Source organism: Berghia stephanieae, chromosome 1, assembly GCF_034508935.2.
Source record: "Berghia stephanieae isolate SIO BIC M18660-M18661 chromosome 1, UCSD_Bste_1.3, whole genome shotgun sequence".
Taxonomy (NCBI): domain Eukaryota; kingdom Metazoa; phylum Mollusca; class Gastropoda; order Nudibranchia; family Aeolidiidae; genus Berghia; species Berghia stephanieae.
The window spans coordinates 74,623,473-74,644,620 of NC_088360.1; the positions used below are offsets into that span (position 1 = coordinate 74,623,473).

At 33.5% G+C, this 21,148-nt stretch overlaps 1 protein-coding gene across 1 annotated transcript; it reads left to right on the forward strand.

Moving 5' to 3' along the window:
- The first annotated feature begins 475 nt into the window (after positions 1-475).
- On the forward strand, positions 476-20,991 carry LOC144956871 (calpain-9-like). The gene is made up of 18 exons (XM_078887661.1): positions 476-2,605; positions 5,434-5,515; positions 5,912-6,173; positions 6,949-7,129; positions 7,976-8,053; positions 8,619-8,707; positions 9,104-9,181; positions 9,794-9,951; positions 10,807-10,967; positions 11,812-12,023; positions 12,760-12,871; positions 14,634-14,691; positions 15,463-15,521; positions 15,765-15,833; positions 16,543-16,621; positions 17,402-17,518; positions 18,850-18,902; positions 19,314-20,991. Exons 1-18 carry the CDS (start codon positions 1,832-1,834, stop codon positions 19,338-19,340), a joined length of 2,649 nt encoding a protein of 882 aa, XP_078743787.1. The 5' UTR covers positions 476-1,831; the 3' UTR covers positions 19,341-20,991.
- Positions 20,992-21,148: the final 157 nt, after the last annotated feature.

A 21,148-nucleotide genomic window follows, 5' to 3' on the forward strand; every position in this document is an offset into this window, starting at 1 on the left:
ACCACCGAGCCATGCTGACTTTCTATTATCCTCTTGAATGGACGCTAGTCTGTCAAAGATTACTTTCATCAGCTAACTGGTACTCATTTGCACCTGGGTAAAGTGAGGTGATTCCAAGAAAACAATTAGGATAAGATCGGAGATCACCATAGAGTCTTTGGAATCAATTCCCTTGAGCAATCTTTGGGTCATTAAAGGATGCAACCAATATTGTTTTCTCTTTCCATTTTTCTTTTTTCTAAGCAGCAAAGCACATACACATGCTACCTTTATTTCATCCATAGTGATAATGCATTTGCGCAAGCGATACGCAAGGTGTGTCCCAGGACAGTCCTGTCCTAGTGCGGTACCCCTTTTGAATAGAAGTTTTCTCCAGTGGGACAGGACAAATTCGTCCTGGGACAGTCCTGTCCTAGTGCGGAAGGAGCCTTATTCTCCATTATCCCTAAATGATGGAGCCAAGCTGCACCTGGATGTAAAGGGATGTCACTCCTGACGATTATATTCACCTAACAAGCCATGCTGCTCATTTTCTCTTCTATCTGAAATCTGGTCCTGTAGTGCCGTTAAATCGGTGCTTGACTGATATACTGAACTATTTTTCCATTTCCTATTATTTATGCTCATGTTCTTTCTTTCTCCAGTGTTCTTTTCCTTCATTTATTTAAGTTTCCGGTCCTTGCATTAAAGTCACCCATAACAATGAGTAAGTCATGGCGGGGAATTTTTGATTGTGTCGATCGCATACAGTCATAAAAGTAATATTTTGCTCATCCCCAGCATCTTCAGTTGGGGCATAGCAGGTTAAAACAGACAGTTTAGTGTAGAGCTGTGACGTGTATAAAGCAGTCTTGGGTTGATTTATTGGGTTCCATTCAATTAACGTCTCAGAATGCTTTTTTAAGGTAATTATTATTATTTTTTATTGTCGTTATTTTAAGTAAGTGCAAATCCATCTCTGATCTTCCTGACAAAACAATAGTTTCTCCATTTTCAGTAGTTTTCTTCCCGTTCCAGAACACCACCTTTGTCTTACATATCGCAATATATATCCACTAAACATGCTCAAAGCAATTCGCAATGGTGGCCAACTGCAACACGTAACATGTGGGACGAGACATAACTCGCCTGTTGCATAGCTGTAAGGTGATTGTACATTTTCGACACAGGCAACGCTGTTAATGACCAGGTACCTGCTGATTTCACAACTGAGCACGGCGAGAGTAAAAATCAATTTCCAAGGACTAATCTATGGACGTTCATAGCGTGCCCCGAACCCTGGATCCACAGGTCCGAATGTCATATCACGAGACCACAAAACTGTCTATATACTATATACGTGAGAGAACAAAAATTGGACAACGGTTCTCTAACGTGAGATAACGTAGAAACGTTTCGACGTTATTTTGTCCAAAAATAGATGGGAAAACTCCGCGTTGTCGCATCAGCTGTTTCATCAAGCTAACCCGGAATGAGTAATGCAAGTTACTCAACATGGTCCGCTCTCGACATTTTCTTTGATGCGGAGTAAAAATAGGCTGACCGCGCCCACTTTGATTTGACCAATCAGTGGTGACAATTTTTACCTGTTGGGCGACACCTTGATTTGAACCTTTTTTAGTGAGGTCACCAGGTGTTCTTCTTACCTTTTTTGATCTTTTGGAGAGTTCCACTGCTTCCCTGACTCTGATCACTTCCGTACTTGTATTTTTGGATTTTTGAGAAAAGAAAACAAATTCAAGCGTTCTGCTTTCATGTTTTAAGGTTGTTTCTTTATTATGTGTACATAACAAAGGTTTCGTGTCGTTTAAAGGACTCTATTGTTATTCAAATGTCTTCCCCATATTCTTACAACTCCCTGGGTCGCCCAGGTAAAGGTGGATCAGGTCGTATTGGTTCTCAATCACAAATGGCTGGCGGCTCTCAACAAAATTTGTCAGGTACACTAAATAGAACACAGGTAGAAAGGCGAGGTGCTACGTTTCAGCCTGCAAGGGGACGTATTGATTCAAGTGATAGTTATTTAAGTAATGATGGAAATGCATCATTGAGACGTGCAGCAAAATCACAGGAAAGACTCAATAGCACAAGCAGCAGTTTGGGTGGTAGCAGAAGTAACCTTGCCCAGCAACAAAGGAATAGAGGTCCTCCTAATCCTAACATAAATGACCCTAGAGCAGACTTCGCTCGTCAACAGCCTCCACAGCAACCCATACAACAACCACAATCACCCCAGCAACCACAATCACCCCAACAACAATATAGTGATAACAGGGGACCGCCGAATCAAAATAATTACACGAACATACAGAACTACAGCAACATCAGCAACAACAACCAACAACAGCAACAGGAAAGAGATGTTTTTTACAACCGAAGCAATAGTAATAGGAGCAATGTTGATAATGAAAGCAATGCAGGAAGCGTTTCTAGTGGCAGCAGCAAAGCCTCTGTGGCAGACAGCAAATTTCATGACTTTGAGAAAGTACGAGTAGATCATCTACGAAGAGCCAGCCTTTATGAAGACAACATGTTTTTGGCATCTGATTCAACAATTTACTATAGTAGAAATCCACCATATCAGTTTGAATGGATGCGTGCTAAGGTACGTATTCGTTTGCTTCTAGATGATATAGCAATCTCAAAAGTAGAATATTTTATGTATGATGCATTGCCAGATCATGCCATAAAAAAAATTATAGAGGTTTGTTTAGCTAGTGTCAAATTGAAGACTGTTTGCTTTATCTTTCTAGAAAGCAGAGATTTGATCCCCCAGATTACTCAGATAATTTTTGATATTAATATTTCAAAAAAAAGAAATCTAAATTGAATTAGTTTTTATCTGGACTTGCACCAAACTCAAATTTGCTATGTTTAGCTCACAGTAACGCATTTTTTTCTATTGATCTTTATTAAATTGTCAAAGTTTTAATTTTTATTTTTCCACCTTATTTAGCTGTTGCTTGTTTACAATGTGTTTGTAGAGGTATTGCCATACAGATGACATTGTAATAAACCATTTTCTCTAGATGTTATTTAACTCTTGAATAGTTGATTAAGTTGTGTTTAAGTAATCAAATGATCTTTTACAATTTGACCCGAGTTAAGGAAACATTCGCTCTCCAGTCAACTTACTTATACTGTGACTGATTTAAAAAAAATTGTTTTGTAGTATTTCTATATGCATGTGTGAGGTGCTCCTGAGAAGTGGCCCAAATGTTGCTGGAAGGTCTCTTGAGATCTGGTTTATACAAGGTGTTTTGGGACTTACCAATAAAAACTGTGATATCCCAATAATATGATAGGTCGTCCATTTCTGGGTACTTTCTTAAAATTTTAAATGTAATTTCTTTCTTTATTTTTTATTTTGTTTTTGAACTGAAGGCACTTTGAATTTTGAATCGAAGTTTTATAAACTTTGGAGCTACTTTTCCATTATTATTATTATTATTATTATTATTATTATTATTATTATTATTATTATTATTATTATTATTATTATTATTATTAGTAATAGTAGTAGTAGATAATTTGAAGATAATTTTACTAAGAATAAGAAATAAAATACGACCTGAAATTGGGGAGATGCAATTTGGTTTTGTTGAGGACAAGGGTACCAGAAATGGAATATTCACATTATCAATGCTGATGGAAAGATGTATTGAAGTAAATAAAGATCTGTATATGTGTTTCATCGACTATTCAAAAGCCTTTGATAAAGTACAACACGAAAAACTATTCAAAATTCTATCATCCTTGGACATTGATGGTAAAGATTTAAGAATATTACGGAATTTGTACTGGGAACAAGAAGCAGCAATGCGTGTTGACAATGAACTAAGCAGCTTTACACCTATTAGAAGAGGAGTTAGGCAGGGGTGTGTTTTGTCTCCAGATTTATTCAACCTCTATAGTGAAATGATATTAAGAGATATCGAACATAAGAAGGGGGTGTGTATTGGAGGAAAGAATGTAACAAATCTGAGGTATGCAGATGATACGGTTCTACTGGCAGAATCTGAACATGAACTACAAGAATTACTGGATGTTGTAGTCAGGAGTAGTGAAAATATGGGACTGGAACCGAATATATCTAAAACAGAATGTATGACGGTATCTAAAAATAATAACCCACCAGCCTGTGTAATAACAAGCAGAGGACAAACAATACAACAAGTTGAATGTTTCAAATATTTAGGCTTCAATGTAACATCCAATGGAAAATCAGATTGTGAAATAAAGAAAAGAATAGGTATGGCGAAGAATGCATTCAACCAGCTGCATACAATTATGAAAAACAGGAATATTAGCATGAAAACAAAAATCAAAGTCCTGGATTGCTATGTACTGTCTGTGCTGCTATATGGTTGTGAGAGCTGGACCATAAACAAGACCATGGTTAAAAGACTGGAGGCAGTGGAAATGTGGTTTTACAGAAGAATGATGAGGGTGTCATGGATGGAAAGGAAAAGAAATGAAGAAATTTTAGAAATGGCAAACAGAAAAAGATCACTGATAACAAAAATCATCAAACGCCAAATGGAATTTTTAGGACACATTATCCGCCACCCTGGTTTGGAAATACTCGCCTTGACTGGAAAGATGAATGGAAAAAGAATAAGAGGAAGACAAAAAATAACGTATTTGAAAGGGATAAGAACTTGGACAGATGAAGCTGAGAAAGGTGGCGCTGCTTTAATAGAATTGGCAAGAGATAGATCAGCTTGGCGGAAGATGACCTCCGACGTCTGCTTCAGATATGGAACTACATGAGATGAGTAGTAGTAGTAGTAGTAGTAGTAGTAGTAGTAGTATAACAACAACAACAATAAATAATAATATCAACAACAACAACAACAACAGCAAAAGCAATAATGATAATAATAATAATAATAATAATAATAATAATAATAATAATAATAAAAAATAATAATAATAATAAGGATAATAATAATAATAATAATAATAATAATAATAATAATAATAATAATAATAATAATAATAATAATAATAATAATAATAACAATTGCAACAACAAATGGGACAGTTGGCTCCATGGTAAGGTCTTTGCTTCGTACCTGAAAGGTAAGGTACCGAGTTCAAATACCCTCTACGTTATGTGGCTTTGAGCAAATCACCTCACCCTAACTAACTTTGTGGCGCTGCACTGATTCCAATCTTCCCTTGGAATAGACCCTAGAGAGAAATTACCCCTATAGGATGAATAAAGGGAATTTGATTTGTTATTTTTTTTATCAAAACAATAATGATAATAATTATAATTTTGTATTGCTCAATTACCCCTCAATGAATAGAGAACTCTGAACACTAGTATACAATAGGCAATATTTGTCCCTGAAAATCCCCTTCTATCACTTTGGATTTCACTGACAATCATAAATACATGATCTACATATTTTGTCTCATTTTCAGGATATAGCAGGGATGTACAGATATCCTCCAAAGTTTGTGTCACAAGGGTTCAGTCGCTTCGACATCCGCCAAGGGATGTTAGGTAAGAATTGACAGATATAAAATGTTTTGATATAATTTCATAATGCCTCGCCAATGAATAACAAAGCAGGAAATGATAATGTTATTTATTATATATGAACATGTGCATCATAGGTAAACATGGTATCGACCAGGAAAATGATAATGATAATATAATGATAATAATTATGTTAATGATGATGATGATGATGATGATGATAAATGATGATGATAATAATAATAGTAATAAATAATAAAAGTAATAATAATGATAATAATGTAAAGGTTAAAGGAGAAAGCACTCAGATATCTTCCTCTGTTCCTCTTTTCCTCGGATCATGTTGAATTGAGCCAAACATTGTTTCAGTATATTGTTACTTGATGTAAAACTGTTTTCTCCTTGAATCATTCTAAACAGGAGACTGTTGGTTTGTGGCAGCTATGGCTTGCCTTTCTGGTCCAGACCACAGACAATTGATTCATCGGGTGATACCTCCAGGCCAAAGCTTTCAAGAGGGCTGGTACTCTGGAGTCTTCAGGTTTTGTTTCTGGCATTTTGGAGAATGGATACAAGTTGTTGTAGATGACCTTCTACCCACTGTCCGAGGGCAGCTTGCCTTTGTCAACTCAACTCAACCCAATGAGTTCTGGGGACCCTTGATGGAGAAAGCCTATGCTAAGTATGTCTATTAGTGTTAATGTTTCTGGCATTCAAAGCATTAAGTCAGAGTTTTACCTATTGGGTAAAGATTTGAGTAAAAATAATAGAAAGAAAGGAAAGAGACTGAACACCAGAGATAGAGATTTACATGAAACATAATATTCTTGTAGTTCCCCTTCATATCTAAATGGATATGAGAATCTCTTGGTAAACAATAAAGTCCTTCATAGAGTCCTAGGGAACGAGAGTTTTTAATGATTTTTTAGGATGATTGTAGAATTTACATTTAATATTGATTGTAAATCTTTCAAATGATATTTCAGTGATATTAATAGCTTGAGATTCATTAAATCTAAGGAGGGATTGGAAAATATTACTTTGGTTGTCTTCGAATTTAGCATCATATGAAAATGGACATTGTATGATGCATATTTTGTTTTAGACAATCTCATTTGTTTGCTGAACATTTTCATTAATTTTTGACATGAATACCCTTGGAGTCTTGATTTATCTATGATATAAAGACTACCAATTGCTTGTCACCCTGAATGTAGGACAATTGTTTGTTGCAAAGTACGTTCTGTCAGATCTAAAATAGAGCATCTACCCATTTTCCTCTGAGTGGAGATGACGGATTGATGAGATTGGGGGGGGGGGGGGGGGTTCTTTTTCTTTAATATATAAATTATGAGATGCGACAGATTTTAATCAGGCTTTTTCAGATGTTAAATTACAAATTGAGCCTTTAGGCCCTCTGAATTTCTTATTCACAAAGTATAATTTTGACATTTCAGAGTATATGGATCTTACGAGGCCCTCAAAAGCGGTGTACTTGCTGACTCCCTGACAGATTTGACAGGAGGAATCACTGAGGAATACATACTTCATGGGCCTGATGCCGATGTTCCCAACAATATTGTGAATATTTTGTTCAAGTCTCTTGAACGCATGTCCCTAATTGGCTGTGGTATTGGTGTAAGTTTTTGGTATATATAATGTTTTAAAAATATAAATTAATGGACTTTACTATCCATGATTTGTTTTTTTTCTTCAATACTAGAAAGTGTTGACTTGAGCTTGAGGTACTTATCAGACATATTTATATCTGTGTGTTGGGACTGATTGGGCCTGGTTATGTCTGTGTATTGTTACCTTTTACTACTCAGTTATTTATTTAGTTTGATGTTTCATCAGTCTCTCGCATAGTGATCAAGTCATTGGATTTTGTATTGGAGGGTCACACGTTTGATTGGTGTGGGAATGCATATTTTCCCTCCCTCTTTTCAAGATCCCATTTTTTAAAACTGACACAGCCCCAGCTCATTTGTTTTTATCTAATATCACTCTTACAGCACTGTCCTTACCTTTTCTCTTAGTAGTAACTAATAACCTTTAAAATTTTAGTGTTTTGTATCACAGACATACAGTATCAAAACTGTGTATAGCACAATTTGTCTTTTCATATTCCTTTATCAAATGATTTTGTTGTATTATATTATAATGACGATAACTTACTGAACAAATGACCAGAATTAACATGTAGGATACATGCTAATAACATATGTCTCTGTAAAATTAGTTGTCTTAAAAAAAAAGATAAGAAAGTCAAGCTTGATGCTTATCATTGTTGGTAGTTGGGGTTAACGTTTGGTGAGTTGAAACTAGTCCATAAAGTTTGTTCTTTTTGGTCATTAACTCCATAATTTGGATCAGCCTCGGAATAATCTGCGATTGCCTTTATAAAAAAAAACCTTCTCTTGTAGTTTATAAGTGGTTTTGTTTTGTTTGTATTCACATTGTCTTTTCTTATCCTCGATACAGGACAAAGGGCAAGGAGAAGCTGTCATGAGTAATGGTCTTGTTGCTGGTCATGCTTACAGTATTACAGACTTACGAAGGGTGAGTCGTGTTTACAAGATACATGCTTTCAAAAATCAATATTTGAAAGACAATCACGTATACACTTTAATTAAGATAATACACAATACCATATCCTCATTAAAATTATTTTTTTGTCTTTGTGGACTTAGCACCACATTTGAGGAAGAAAATATTTTTTGGAAACAATGAGATGTTCTTAAGCATATGTCACTCACCATGCCTGTAAAATTACTAAGCTGCCCTTAGAGTTTCCAGTGGCTTTTGTGCATCATCCAGTGCTTGACATTGTGTTTGTGCCATGCATGATTCAAAAAAAAAAAAAAAAGACAAGCATAAAAAAACTCCAAAACCTGACCAATTACATCTTGTTGAAATATTAACATTTAAATGTTGATTGGAAACCATGTTAATTCATTCAACACTGAAAAATATTTAATTTAATTTTTATTCGAATTTGAAGAAATAAATATAATTTTGTATTTTTCCTCTATTAGAATATCGTACAACACATGATTTATGGTCTTCCTTCAATACACCAATTTATTCTGCTTTAAAAAAAAAAATTTTCTTTCTTTCTCTCCAGATACTGACTGGTCAAGTCCCTGTTAATTTGATTCGCATCAGAAATCCACATGGAGATGGTAAAGAATGGAGAGGACGATGGAGTGAATGGTAATCTTATTTACATCAAATTGTCAGTTGCTTTTATTAAATCAGAGAAACAATGTGGGTCATTTGTATGTTGTCAGAGAAAAAGAAATTGCAATAACTAGGTTACGATCATAGGAAAGGAGTTTGAAGATACACGGGGATAATAATAAAGTTATTGCATTAGTACAAGAGAAAAGGGAGACGTATAATTATTCTTTTTGAACTCATAATATAGATGATATGAGGTTTCCATCATATTAATGTGCCCATGTTGCTTTTAATCACCATAAATAAAGAGATTAAATTTAGAATAGACTTTTTCTGTTGCTGAAATTTAGATATCAAAGAACTAATGGAGTCACAGAGATGTTGCCTTAAAAGATTTGATTAAATATCTTGACAATAATTACTCCCCAGGTCACCAGATTGGCAGCAGATATCTCCAGCTGATAGGGAAAGACTTGGTCTCATACAAAGAGACGATGGCGAGTTCTGGTCAGTTTTGTTTCTTGTTTTTTTTGTTTGCTTGTTTTTTTCTTTTTTTTTTCTTAAAATTTAAAATGGAAAGAAGTCTTGTTCAGTCTTTGCTTTTTTTCTTGATTTAATGCTAAGAAACCTTAAACAAGGATGGTCAATAACAACATTATGTATTATAAGTAAATCATGAAGTTTAGACATTGTTTGTAAAACAATTTTCATGCCAAATTTAAATAGAAATTGAAATTTGATCTTTATCATTTGTTTGGCACTTTAGTTCACAAAGTCCTGGTTTTGAAAAATTATTGAATCTGCATGATAGAAAAAAAACAAAAACAGGATAAGAAACGTTTACATTTCATTACTCCAACTTACAATAGCTAGCAAGATAAAGATTGTGCTTAGGAAGGGTCAAATTTGAGTAAAGTCAGTAAATATTATTGTATTTCATATTTAGCATTTTCCTTTCTAAACATGTCATAATGAATTACTTTAAGTAATGAGTTACTTTACAGCTATGACATGGAACTAATATATTGAGAAACATTGTGGCCTTTTATTGTTTATGTTTTTAACAATATACAAACAAAATGAGATCAATAAAATCAGTCAATTTTGCATTTTCCGCAGGATGGACTTTGAGGACTTTTGTGAAAATTTCGACACACTGACCATATGCAATCTGTCACCGGACTCTCCAATTGACATGCAAAGGAAATGGCATGTTGTAGAGCATAGTGGTCGATGGATCAAAGGCTATAATGCTGGTGGAAGACCTGCCAATCAAGGTAGGTTTTTCAACTAATCATTGGTTTGTTGCAATTGTTTTGTATTTGTGTGATAAAGTAACAGCATAATTATTAAAAATGGATATTATCTGCGTAAATCGAAAAAGAAAGATGATTTTACTGCAACAATTGAAGACAAGGCAAACAACAAAAAAAGTTCCTTCTGATAGCTTTCCTCTCCCAAAACTTGCATGAATTTAAGTGGTATGAACAAAGATAGTTGTAATCGCTTTATGGTTTAAATGAGTAATTATACCCACAATGTTGATTTCATTGATAATAATATTTAAATAATAAAATCCAATATTTTTAGATTTGTTAATGTCATGATATGACATGATTTAACTTGAGCAATGACATTTTCAGAAACATTCGATATGATTTTTAAAGTATTCATTTTCGTATAACTTTAAAAAAAATAATTTTGAATTCGATGTTGTAAGTTATTTCCTCATCCAATTTTCTTCATATTATACATACATTTCTGATGAATTTTTCCATATTTCTCAGTATGAATATTTCATGGTTTTTACCTCACAAACGCACATGACACTCTGTGGTGGCCAAACTGATTCCTTCCAAATTTGTCGTACTATTTATTCTAATAAGTATCTTAAAAATACAGAGATTTAAAATAAATAATGATAATGCAGAATCATGTTTTTTAGCCCTAACCTTTCGTTCAAAACTGTAGTTGTGCCAATCTGAGAAAGCAGAGTTTTTTACTTCTTTTAGGGTATATGGTTCCCTCGATTACTTTTCTGTTAGTATAAAATACTAAGGTAGACATCAAAACGAAAACGCTTACCCGTGTGATTTTAATTGTTTTCGATTGTCTGTAAAATTCCATTTTAGACACATATTACACAAACCCTCAATATGTGTTACGTCTTGAGGATGTGGATGATGATGAAGATGATGTGTGCAGCATCATTGTGCAACTAATGCAGAAGGATAGAAGGAAGATAAAACAGAAGGGAGAAAAGTTTTTCCACATCGGCTTTCAAATTTACCAAGTATGTACATTTCATTAAGACTTCTTTTTTAAACTGCTTAAAGTAGATTTCAATGGGTTGTTTTAATTTGTGAGAGAATGATGCAAATCTGAAAGACAGAAGTCACTTATAAGTACATAAATGCAGATGCTAAATTGTGATATTCATTTTAACACAGTTGTATTCATTCAAAACTCTTTTTTGTATATTTGATAATTGACAGACATTGTTGTAGTGCACATTTTTCTTCCCTCATTCTCACGCCTTTGGGAATAAATGTGCAGATTTAATATAGTCTGCTTTTATTCAGAGAAAGACATAAAACGTTTAAAGCGTAATTTTGTTCACTTCAACTGAACTTTTTCCTGCTTTGGCAATCTTCTGAAGATTGTGGTAGCAAGTAACAGTTCCTTAGAAATGAACAAAAATTAAAAATTATTTACTGATCCTTTGATATAAAAAATATATATTTATATACAAACAAAAACTATGAAGTAATAGTGCTCAACAGGAAACAAATGCATGATAAAATCCATGGCAAATTAAAGCAGATCTGATTGTTGAGTCTTTACTTTTTTTTCATTAAAAAAATATTCATTGTTAACCATTTTGTTGGTTGAATTTGTTTCTTTTTTTTCTTTTTTTTTTCTCTGGAAAAAAAAGGTATGAGATTTCATGCCAAGCCAGTTAGGCAATGTATAACAAAATTTTAAAATCAAATTCATCCACTTAATCGTAAATTATATAATCATCATTTGATTGCTATATCAAATCAACTATATATACATACATCAATTCATAAGTCCTGTGATTTTCAAAAATTCTTTGACATGAAACTTGTTTTTGTCTTTTTTTTTACTCAAAGTTAGAGAAAGGGTACACAGTACCTCTCAAAAAAGATTTCTTCAACTACCACGAAAGAGTTGCCTCCAGTGGAGCATACACAAATTCCAGACAGGTTGGCAAAAGACTGACACTTCAGCCCGGTGATTATGTTCTTGTACCAACAACATGGGATGCAGATGAAGAGGCAGATTATTTTGTCAGGTTTTTCTTTGAAAAGGGAAATGTTGCCGAGTGAGTAATATTCTGGGAATTAATTTTAGTCATTTTGCCCAATATACTGACTTAGGATTACATCCTATAGAGTGGAACAAATGTTTATTATATACCTGCAATTTATTTAATATTTATAACTTCATCTCAACTATCAAAATAGAAGTAGTCATTTAGAGCCATTGGGCCCTTGGATCTGTATGTTATCCCTGTATCTATTGCATGAAACGGACAATAGCAGTTGCTTGCTATCCTTTGGATAGGAGATCGAACAGATCTAGCTATTCAATCACTGCTTGGTGGACAGAGGGATCAGAAATAAATCTCAACTGCACCTGGGATCGATCGATCTAGGTCCCTTTGCATGTGAAGCAAGTGTCATACCAATGAGCTAACCAGACACCCCCCCCCCCCCAACTCAAAATGCTCATCAACAATTATGGAGATCTACTTGAGATAACTGTCTTTGTTGTATGATTCACATGGCATCATTTTTTTCTTAATATTTTACAAATGGAAGTATTTGTTATTTAGATTTGATCACTGAAAAGATGCTTGAAATATTTGTAAAACTCTTTGTTTCGTCATAAAACTTTTCTCTGATAATGATATAAACGCTTTTTATTAATTTTTCTTTCCTTTTTTTTTGTGGAAAAATCTATGTGTTGGAAAAATAAATAATAGATAAACACTTATAAAATGTGTGCGATAATAGTGATACCAGAAAAAAACATTAGTTGTTTCTTTTTCTAAAAAGATATTGTGATGAGAAACCAGAGGCTGCTCCTTCCACCTATCCATCCACAAGCCCTGAGTACAAGGAGGAAGAAAACAACTTCAAAAACTTATTTTACAGACTCTCAGGAGAGGTATTTCATTTTTTCCTTTGTGTATTTTTAAAATTATGTCTATGCTTCATGTGGAATCAAGAGACATAAGTTATCTCAAGACTTGAGTAGATTTTATTCTTTTTGATGTATTGATATTTATTGTAAAGGAAGTTGTTGCTTATTTCTTTTACCCTTCTGTACATGCTGTTTTGATTCAGGATGTAAGCCATTTCTATATCTCTACATTTTTTTTATAGCAATCTAGTCTTGGCTTCATATTTTGCTTTTATGATCTTATTAAGTTCCTCAAAGTTCTCTTAGTTGTCCTTTCTCCGTCTTCTCTTTGTCTTGTTTTTCTTTTTTCGTTTTTTTTTCTCTATCTTTTACTTATACAGACCATGATCACTCCCTTGAATTGTTCCCATTTGTCATCAATTTCTTGAATGGTTTCTATTATCTTGAATCTATTTTCCTCCTCAGCCTGGTATTCTTCTCTTATTTTCTCATTATCTTTCAATATCTCCAGATGAAATTTTATACTCAGTTTTAGATTGTCATTTTGCAATTACCGGGTATCTAGTGATCTTAGTTGCAATCCACACCTGGGTATATTGTAGACCTTTACCTTTACCGCATTCCTGAAATGTTTATTTATCAAAATATAATCAATTTGTCTTTTTCGAAATTTTGTCAGGTCTTATTCAAGTCCATTTTCATCTTTTGTATTCCTTAAACCGAGTTTTTGTTATTATTCTCTGAACCTCTGAAACGTCTGGATGAGACTTTTAGGTGATCTCAACTAAGTACTTTGATGGTGTGTTCTTGGAATCTATCTACATCTGTTTCCTATTTGAACCAATTCCCCTATGTCGTACATTTTCTTGTGTGCTTTAATTTAATTCTAGAACTTTTTACTATCCCATTTTCTTCATTTTTACTGGCGCTGTGACCCAAATGTGTTGCAAGCGCCGTAAAACCCTTACAAACAAACAAAACAAACCTCTGAAACTGTAAACAACATCAGATATGAAGATGACACAACCCTTGTGGTAGAGAATGAGAATGACCAACAAGATGTGGCAGATAAGTTGTGACTGAAAGCGAGAAAATGGATCTCAGCATAAATGAGAAGGATCCAGAAACCATGGTCATTACCTGAATTAAAAAAAATAAAGGCTTTGAGATGTTTGGTTTGAACCCATACTCATAAGATAGTAGGCAAATAGTCAAAAGAATTGAGGTGATTGAGATGTGGTTCATGAGAATGGTGAGAATCCAATGGACAGACAGAAAGACAAATACAGAAGTGATGGAGATAATGGAATGCTCACGCTCATTAATGAAGATAAGTAGACTGGCAAAATTCATGGGATATTTTCTGAGAAAGAAATGGTTGGAAAGCTTATTAATTAGAGGAAAGATGGAAGGAAAAGGAGCATCTGGTGGCGGTGATGAAAGCTGATGGACAGTGTGACAGAATGGCTGGCAACAGAAAGAAACATTGACGTGGTACAGAAAATACAGGAAAGAGTAGAGTGGAGAGCTTTGACCGCCAATGCAGTGAAGCATGTCAAATGAGGAGGATGGAAGGAAGTTAGCTTTATTTTAGAGCAATAGAAATTTCATTTAAGCACTATGAGGCTACAGAAAGTATGTCAGGCACAATTTAGATTTATTCTCATTGTCTTCATATTATGATATTGTTTTGAATGTGTGAATTTAAACTGGATTGTCATGTCATAAGGAAAACTTTTGAACTTGCAAAATCCTTATGATATTATAATTTCATTTTTTAAAACAGGATATGGAGCTGAATGCATTTGAACTTCAAGATACAATCAATGAAGGTTTGAAGAAAGGTATGGTTATGTCTAGCTTCAATACATATATATATCTTTTTCTAAAGCTGGAATCTTCGTTTTTTATGGCTTGTGAAATGAATCATAACTGTTGGTTGGTATCATCTAAATATAATGCTGGTTTATATGAGAGTTACAAGAAATGAAGTAGCGTCAGAAGGTAATACTGTTGATTGTGGAGCATCCCTCTTGGGGGCAGTCAGAGTTGCCGTAACAGGGTCGTGGGTTCGAATCTTCATCACTGCATAGTTTTTATTCTCTATGGTCTTCTGGCACTTTTCTACTCACTTCATTTCTTGTTATTATCAATATAACTGCCTGCTCCACTCACTTTTCTGAATTTATAGTTTACTGTCCATCAGATTTAATGTATCAATTTAGCTATTGAATCGTTACTGGATCGCCAGGGATGGGTAGGATGTAGAAAGGTGGAAACCAAAAAAAATTGACCTTAAGATATCGATTTGATGTCAATGAAGTGCTTCTCCAATCTAGTTTCCTTGCCTATTCGCCTTAATACATCACATGACATTGTTTACATTTGATTTCCGAAATTTTATTCTTTAAGCTTCAACATTTAATAAAGTGTTATGAATATTTATGGCACCAGATTTTAAAAGCAATGACTTGTTACTGTCTCAAATTAAAATGCCGTGTATGAGTCTTGTAATAGTATTATTTTTTCTCGTCTTTCACTTTAGTTTCATGCATATACAGAATTTAATCGAGCTTTTCTTTCTTTCTTTCTTTTTTTTTTTTTTTCCTTAACAGATCCCAACCACAGAAACATCAGTCTTGAGGCATGCAGAGCTTTTGTCAATCTCATGGATGTATCCTTAATTCCATGAAATCTTCACAATAAACTTTTGTAATCAAGTTTCTATTTTATTGAAAAGAAAAGTTATTTATTCAGGCATCGTAAATGGGAGCAATTACTTCTTTTTCATATTTCAATTCATTTAAGAAATGCAGTTAGGGCTTTGATTTTTGTTTATGGTTAGAATTAAGAAAAGAATTAAACTTTTAATTTTTAAATTAGATGTAGAAAGTTATGAGTCTTAACCATACAACAGGTTGATGGCAGTGGTCGGCTCAGCTTCAGTGAATTTCAATATTTGTGGAATTATTTGAGGATTTGGAAGGTGAGCGAATGTCATTTGTCAATTCAAATTTTTAATGTACAAAACATAAGGAAATGTTTTGATTTAACTGGAATAAACTATGATTCTGTTCATATTCATTGTTTGATTTTACTGCATCTACAAGAGTTTGGAATACCTTAGTATTTAGTGTCCGTCATTGTTATTATTGATGCATTTGTTTCATACTTTCATTTCTTTTCTTTTATATTTGGTTTTAAAATCCTTTTTGATGAAAAATATTTATGAACTGAATGCTCTCTTGGCATATTTAAAAAAATTAGGCTTTAATTTTTTGACATTTAAAAAAATGAAACGATTTTATACATGTATTTAAAAGCGTGCTTATATATAGCGCAACTTCCATTAAATATGCTTGAAGTGCTTTACAAGGGGTCCCAAGCCAATAACAACACTGACCATATTGGAAGAGCCATTCAGCCTGAAAGGCATTATTATAATTTCTTTTCAACATAGATTCTGTTGTTACCAGCCAGGTACACATTTTACACCCGAGTTTTTTTGTGTGAAAAAATGTGAATAAAGAACTTTTTTCAAGGGTTGAACTTTGGATCACCTAAAATGGATTCGAACCTTTGACCTATATTTCACGAACAGTGTCTTACTACTGGATTACAAATCTTACATTTTTAATTAATGGTTTTTGAGCAAGGCATTGACATTTTTTTCCCTATATCTTCTCAAAATTTAGAAATTCTTCTATCAATATGACACAAATAATTCTGGGACAATCGACTCCAGGGAATTGAGAGGAGCTGTCAATGCTGCAGGTAATGATAAGAAAATGACAGTTTTTTCATCACTTGAGTAGGAGTTTAAGTTTCTATATAAACTTTTTGGAAAGGATGGGCCAATATGGTGATAATTTGTTGCTTTTTGAGGATGCGAATGCGAGTAGAGACACTGATATTTTGTCTTGTTTGGAAGTTTCAATGGTTTGTCTCATAGATTTAAATGGCAGACAGAGTGTGTTAAAGAATAACATTTAAAAACCTTTTAAAATAATTTTGAACCACTTGACAAATATAATTTATTTATAATAAGCCATACTTTAATAGTACTGTGATAGAATCATTGCCTCACAAACAAGGAGACAAGCGTTCATTCTGCTGCAGGCAATTTTTTTCTTCTAGTCCCTCTTTCTATGCAGCAGTGATTAGGTAGTTGTATCTGTTAGGTCTGGTGGAAAGCACTCGCTGTAGACTAGCATACTTTTAAAGGGTCGTTAGCAAACAATTCATCACTGTCATTTTACTACAAAAACTTGGATTAACTCTTTCCCATGGACCTGATGGCTATGAAGGACTACTTTAAACCATTATTTAGTATTCCAGGTCTCTCAAGAATAATTTAACTGATTGAGAATCGTCTAGTGATGAAAAGACTTGCTTTTGGAGACATTTGCCATTATTATAAAAAAAAAAAAAGAATCTTTGGAATGTACCCTGACAAACACACATCTTTACTTGTTTATTTTTTCCAAAACATTATCCTGCTTTTTTTTTATTTTTTAACCAAAGTCTATCACGATATAACTTTTTATATTTCAGGATATAAGGTACCTCACAAGACACTTATCTCCCTGGTTTTTCGATTTGCGGATGAAAAAGGACAGATTAGCTTGAATGATTTCCTGGCATTGATGGCAAGACTAATGAAGACTTTCAGTAAGTTTTCAAATATATTTAATGGCATTATAGAAAAATGCTTATTTAAACCATCTGACTTGGGAATTCATTTATATTCTTGTAGTTAGAATAAAGATTGATTTAAAGATGACACCATACTAACCATTTTCATTATGAGAGCAGTAACAGATGCAACTCAGGCTTCCAAAATAAATTGAGTCGTATCAGTAGGGCTGCTCACTATGTAAAATGGATTATGTCTGCAGTTGTAACCAAATAATTTTTGAAATTATTAGAAGAAAGAAACATAAGTCTTGCAGTTAAAGGGTTAACAATCCACCTAAACCTACCTGTCATTGGTGGATTCATTAGCATGGTTTGTTCAGGATGCCAACACCACAAAGACAACACATGTTTTTCTCTTCCAATGCAAATTACACTCCAGCATGGTTTCCTCGAACTCCTCGGGACAAGCAAAACGTTCGAGGAAACAGTACATTGCCATTGCATTTGATGAGGAGGAGGGGTGGGGGGAGGCAGTGTGCCTCAGCGGAAATAGACTCTAAGACAAATTTCTACTTGAGGATGAATAAAGAGAACTTTATTATTATTTACTTTATTGATATGTTACAAGGGGTTGATGTGTGTGTGTGTATGTGTATGTTTTGGGGGGAGGGGGGGCGTTACTGTATCACAACATTCACTTACCGTGGTAGCCAACCATGATCACGGCGTGTGGCATTGGAACTAATGGCGAAGTGGTTAGAAAAAGCAGAGGGGTGCCTTTTATGCGAAATGTCGATGGAGTGTATGAGTGTCTGCTTGTGTATCATACTGCATACATACTCATGCAGGGTAGACAGATACACGCATAAGTAACTAATGTCACAGTAAGTCATCAGTGGTTGAAATCACAGGATGCATAAAAACCATTTAAATACTAATTAATTAAATTTTCTTACATTGGCTGGGGGAAATTAGTTTGAGGAAACCGTGTTTGAGGTAAAAATTTGTTCGTGGAAGGAATGGAATGATAACAAAGAATAATAAGGAAAAAATTCAGGACAATCAAATGAGTTCGTGGAAACCGTGCTGGAGTGTATGTTGATTTATTTTTTTCAAAATGGCGTTGAAAAATTACATTTTCTCTTTTCTGAAAAGTAAGTATTTTGTTTAAAAAAGAACAAAATACCAAACACAGAACGTTTTGGGCTCAAAACACTTCTTCAGCCAGTCAACAAAAAACAGAAATATTACTTTTTATAGTCCACATCTGCTAGCAGCTTAGCATCACTTTATTTTGTATGTAAAGCTGAACAAAAACCATTTGAATTTTCCATTTGCCTAATTTTCTTTCTTCTTTCACACAGATACATTCCATCATTCACAGAAAGAAGGGATTGCTGCATTCTCACTAGAACAGGTAAATTATTTTTTTTGGGGTTAAAATCCTTACTTTATTATCTCTTTCCTTGGTTTAAAAGTTTTTATGTGAATGATAGGAAATGATTCCCGCTTTAATATTTTCCCTTAAACAAGATAATTACCCCTTTGCTCAACATAGGTGAATCTAGCAGTAAACATTGAATGTTTGTTTGATGGATTTTCTATATTATTTGATGGCGAAGGCAAAATCATCTGAAGGATGAAACAATAGAATAGCGTTAACAAAATCCAAAACAAATACAAGTATTCCAAATTACCAATCATTACAATTATTTCAGGTTATTAAGTATTCCCATGTAAATGGCTGGTAACTATAAAAATGCAAAATAACTTCTTTATTTATTTTTGTACCACTTGATAATTTGTTTTGATTCTCTTTTGTTTCCAGTGGTTGGATAAATGCCTGACCCTGTGAAAGCAAATTTGATGAGATGAGGATGTTCAAGACTTGAAGAGAGTGTCCTGGCATTGACTGCCTGAGTTTAACACCTGTGGGAGAGTTTTTGATTCTAAATTCCAGACGGCAATATGATCAAACATATTTTGTTACCCATGGCAGCTTCCTTACAATAAGATTTGGGGTCGGTAAAATATGGTTATATGTTTTTTAACACCTGCAAATGTGTTATTATTATCATTATTTTTATATTTTGTATTAATTTACCTACATTCAATAGCAGCAACATATAGTGGACTATCAGCATCGTAGAATGATTAAAATCTAAGAGATGGTACAATTATTTTAAAATAAAAAAAATGTAAGAAAGTGCATTATCTTACTGTTATGTAATGTCACATTTCGAAATAAAACGATCTGTAACTAATTATCAGATCCTTTGATTTTGACTAAGAGTGATTGGAATATAGTAATGTATGTATGAAATACAACATGATCCATAGTTAATTTATACTCTGTGGGTAATCATTGACTTATTTAATTACAGTGGTCATTCGAGGTGGATCATGAATACATATCAAGTTGTTGCACACTTTCACTTTCATTGAAATTGTCACAGTTTAATGCCAAACCGACTTTATAAGATTTCCCGTCAAGTAATCGTTTTCTTATACTTCTCTTAATATTTTAATATTTTAGACATTATATATCTATAAGTTTGAAAATGTATCCCACAGCTTCAATCTGGTATTATGCCAAGGTGAAGCTGATGCCATAATGTAAATTTAAGTTTTAATGATAAAATAAAATAAAAAAGATAAAAACCCACCAAAACTTTACTTATTTTTTTTCTCTAAGATTCTATGTAAAAAAATGTTATAATAAAGTATTCTATATTGTACTTGCTGGAGTCGGGTGACGGAATGTAAGCATATCGGATTTCGGCATGCTCAGATACCAGATTCTAGCATGCTTTTTGGCTTCTCTTGAGAGTGTGCTAGAATCCAGAGAGTACTGTATAAATTTCATCTTTTGACAATGATTCTATGGCATTTTCTCTACCCTGATATAACACTAGTTTGAATAATCATGGGTCATAAAGTTGTGCTTGTTGAAAATTGAAATTCCAAATTCCTTGTATATTATTATTATCTTCCATGATTGTGATCTGGTGTGGCAGAGGGTGATTTTCCCTAACCAAAGCATTATTCTCTTTCACACCTTTTCCTGTATAATTTGTTATACTTCAAAGTGTATTTTAATGCATATAGAAGAGCTAATACCTGGTTTTGACAGGAGTCTCACGTGTTGTCCCAAGTGTATAAATATAATTTGATAATGTTGCCAAATGGGGAAAAATATTTTTAAGTTAAATAAAGCAAAGTATTTTCCTGATTTAGATGAAATATTGCTTCTATCATTATGTCACAGTATGTGTTTTGAACGATAGACAAAAATTGGTTGAAAATAAAGGTCCTAGACCGCTGCTACTATTACTTGTACTACTGCTGCCGCCACTAGTATTATTACAGGATTACTTTTTCTACTACAACATATATTTAAGTTATAACTTTTAAAAAATTGTTTTGAATCGTTACAATCACTGTCATACTGTTATTTCATGTTTATCGAAACATTATTATGAGAAGTACAAAAAAAAAAAAAGAAATATTTTAGAAATCATTGTTTATACATATTTCATAAAAAATCTAATAAGAGAATGATGTCCAAATGAACTGTGGATTATGATAAAGAACAGAAAACCATGTCGTAATTCTGGGCGGGCTCCTTTGACCTCCCATGGTGGGCAGGAGGTCATGCTATGT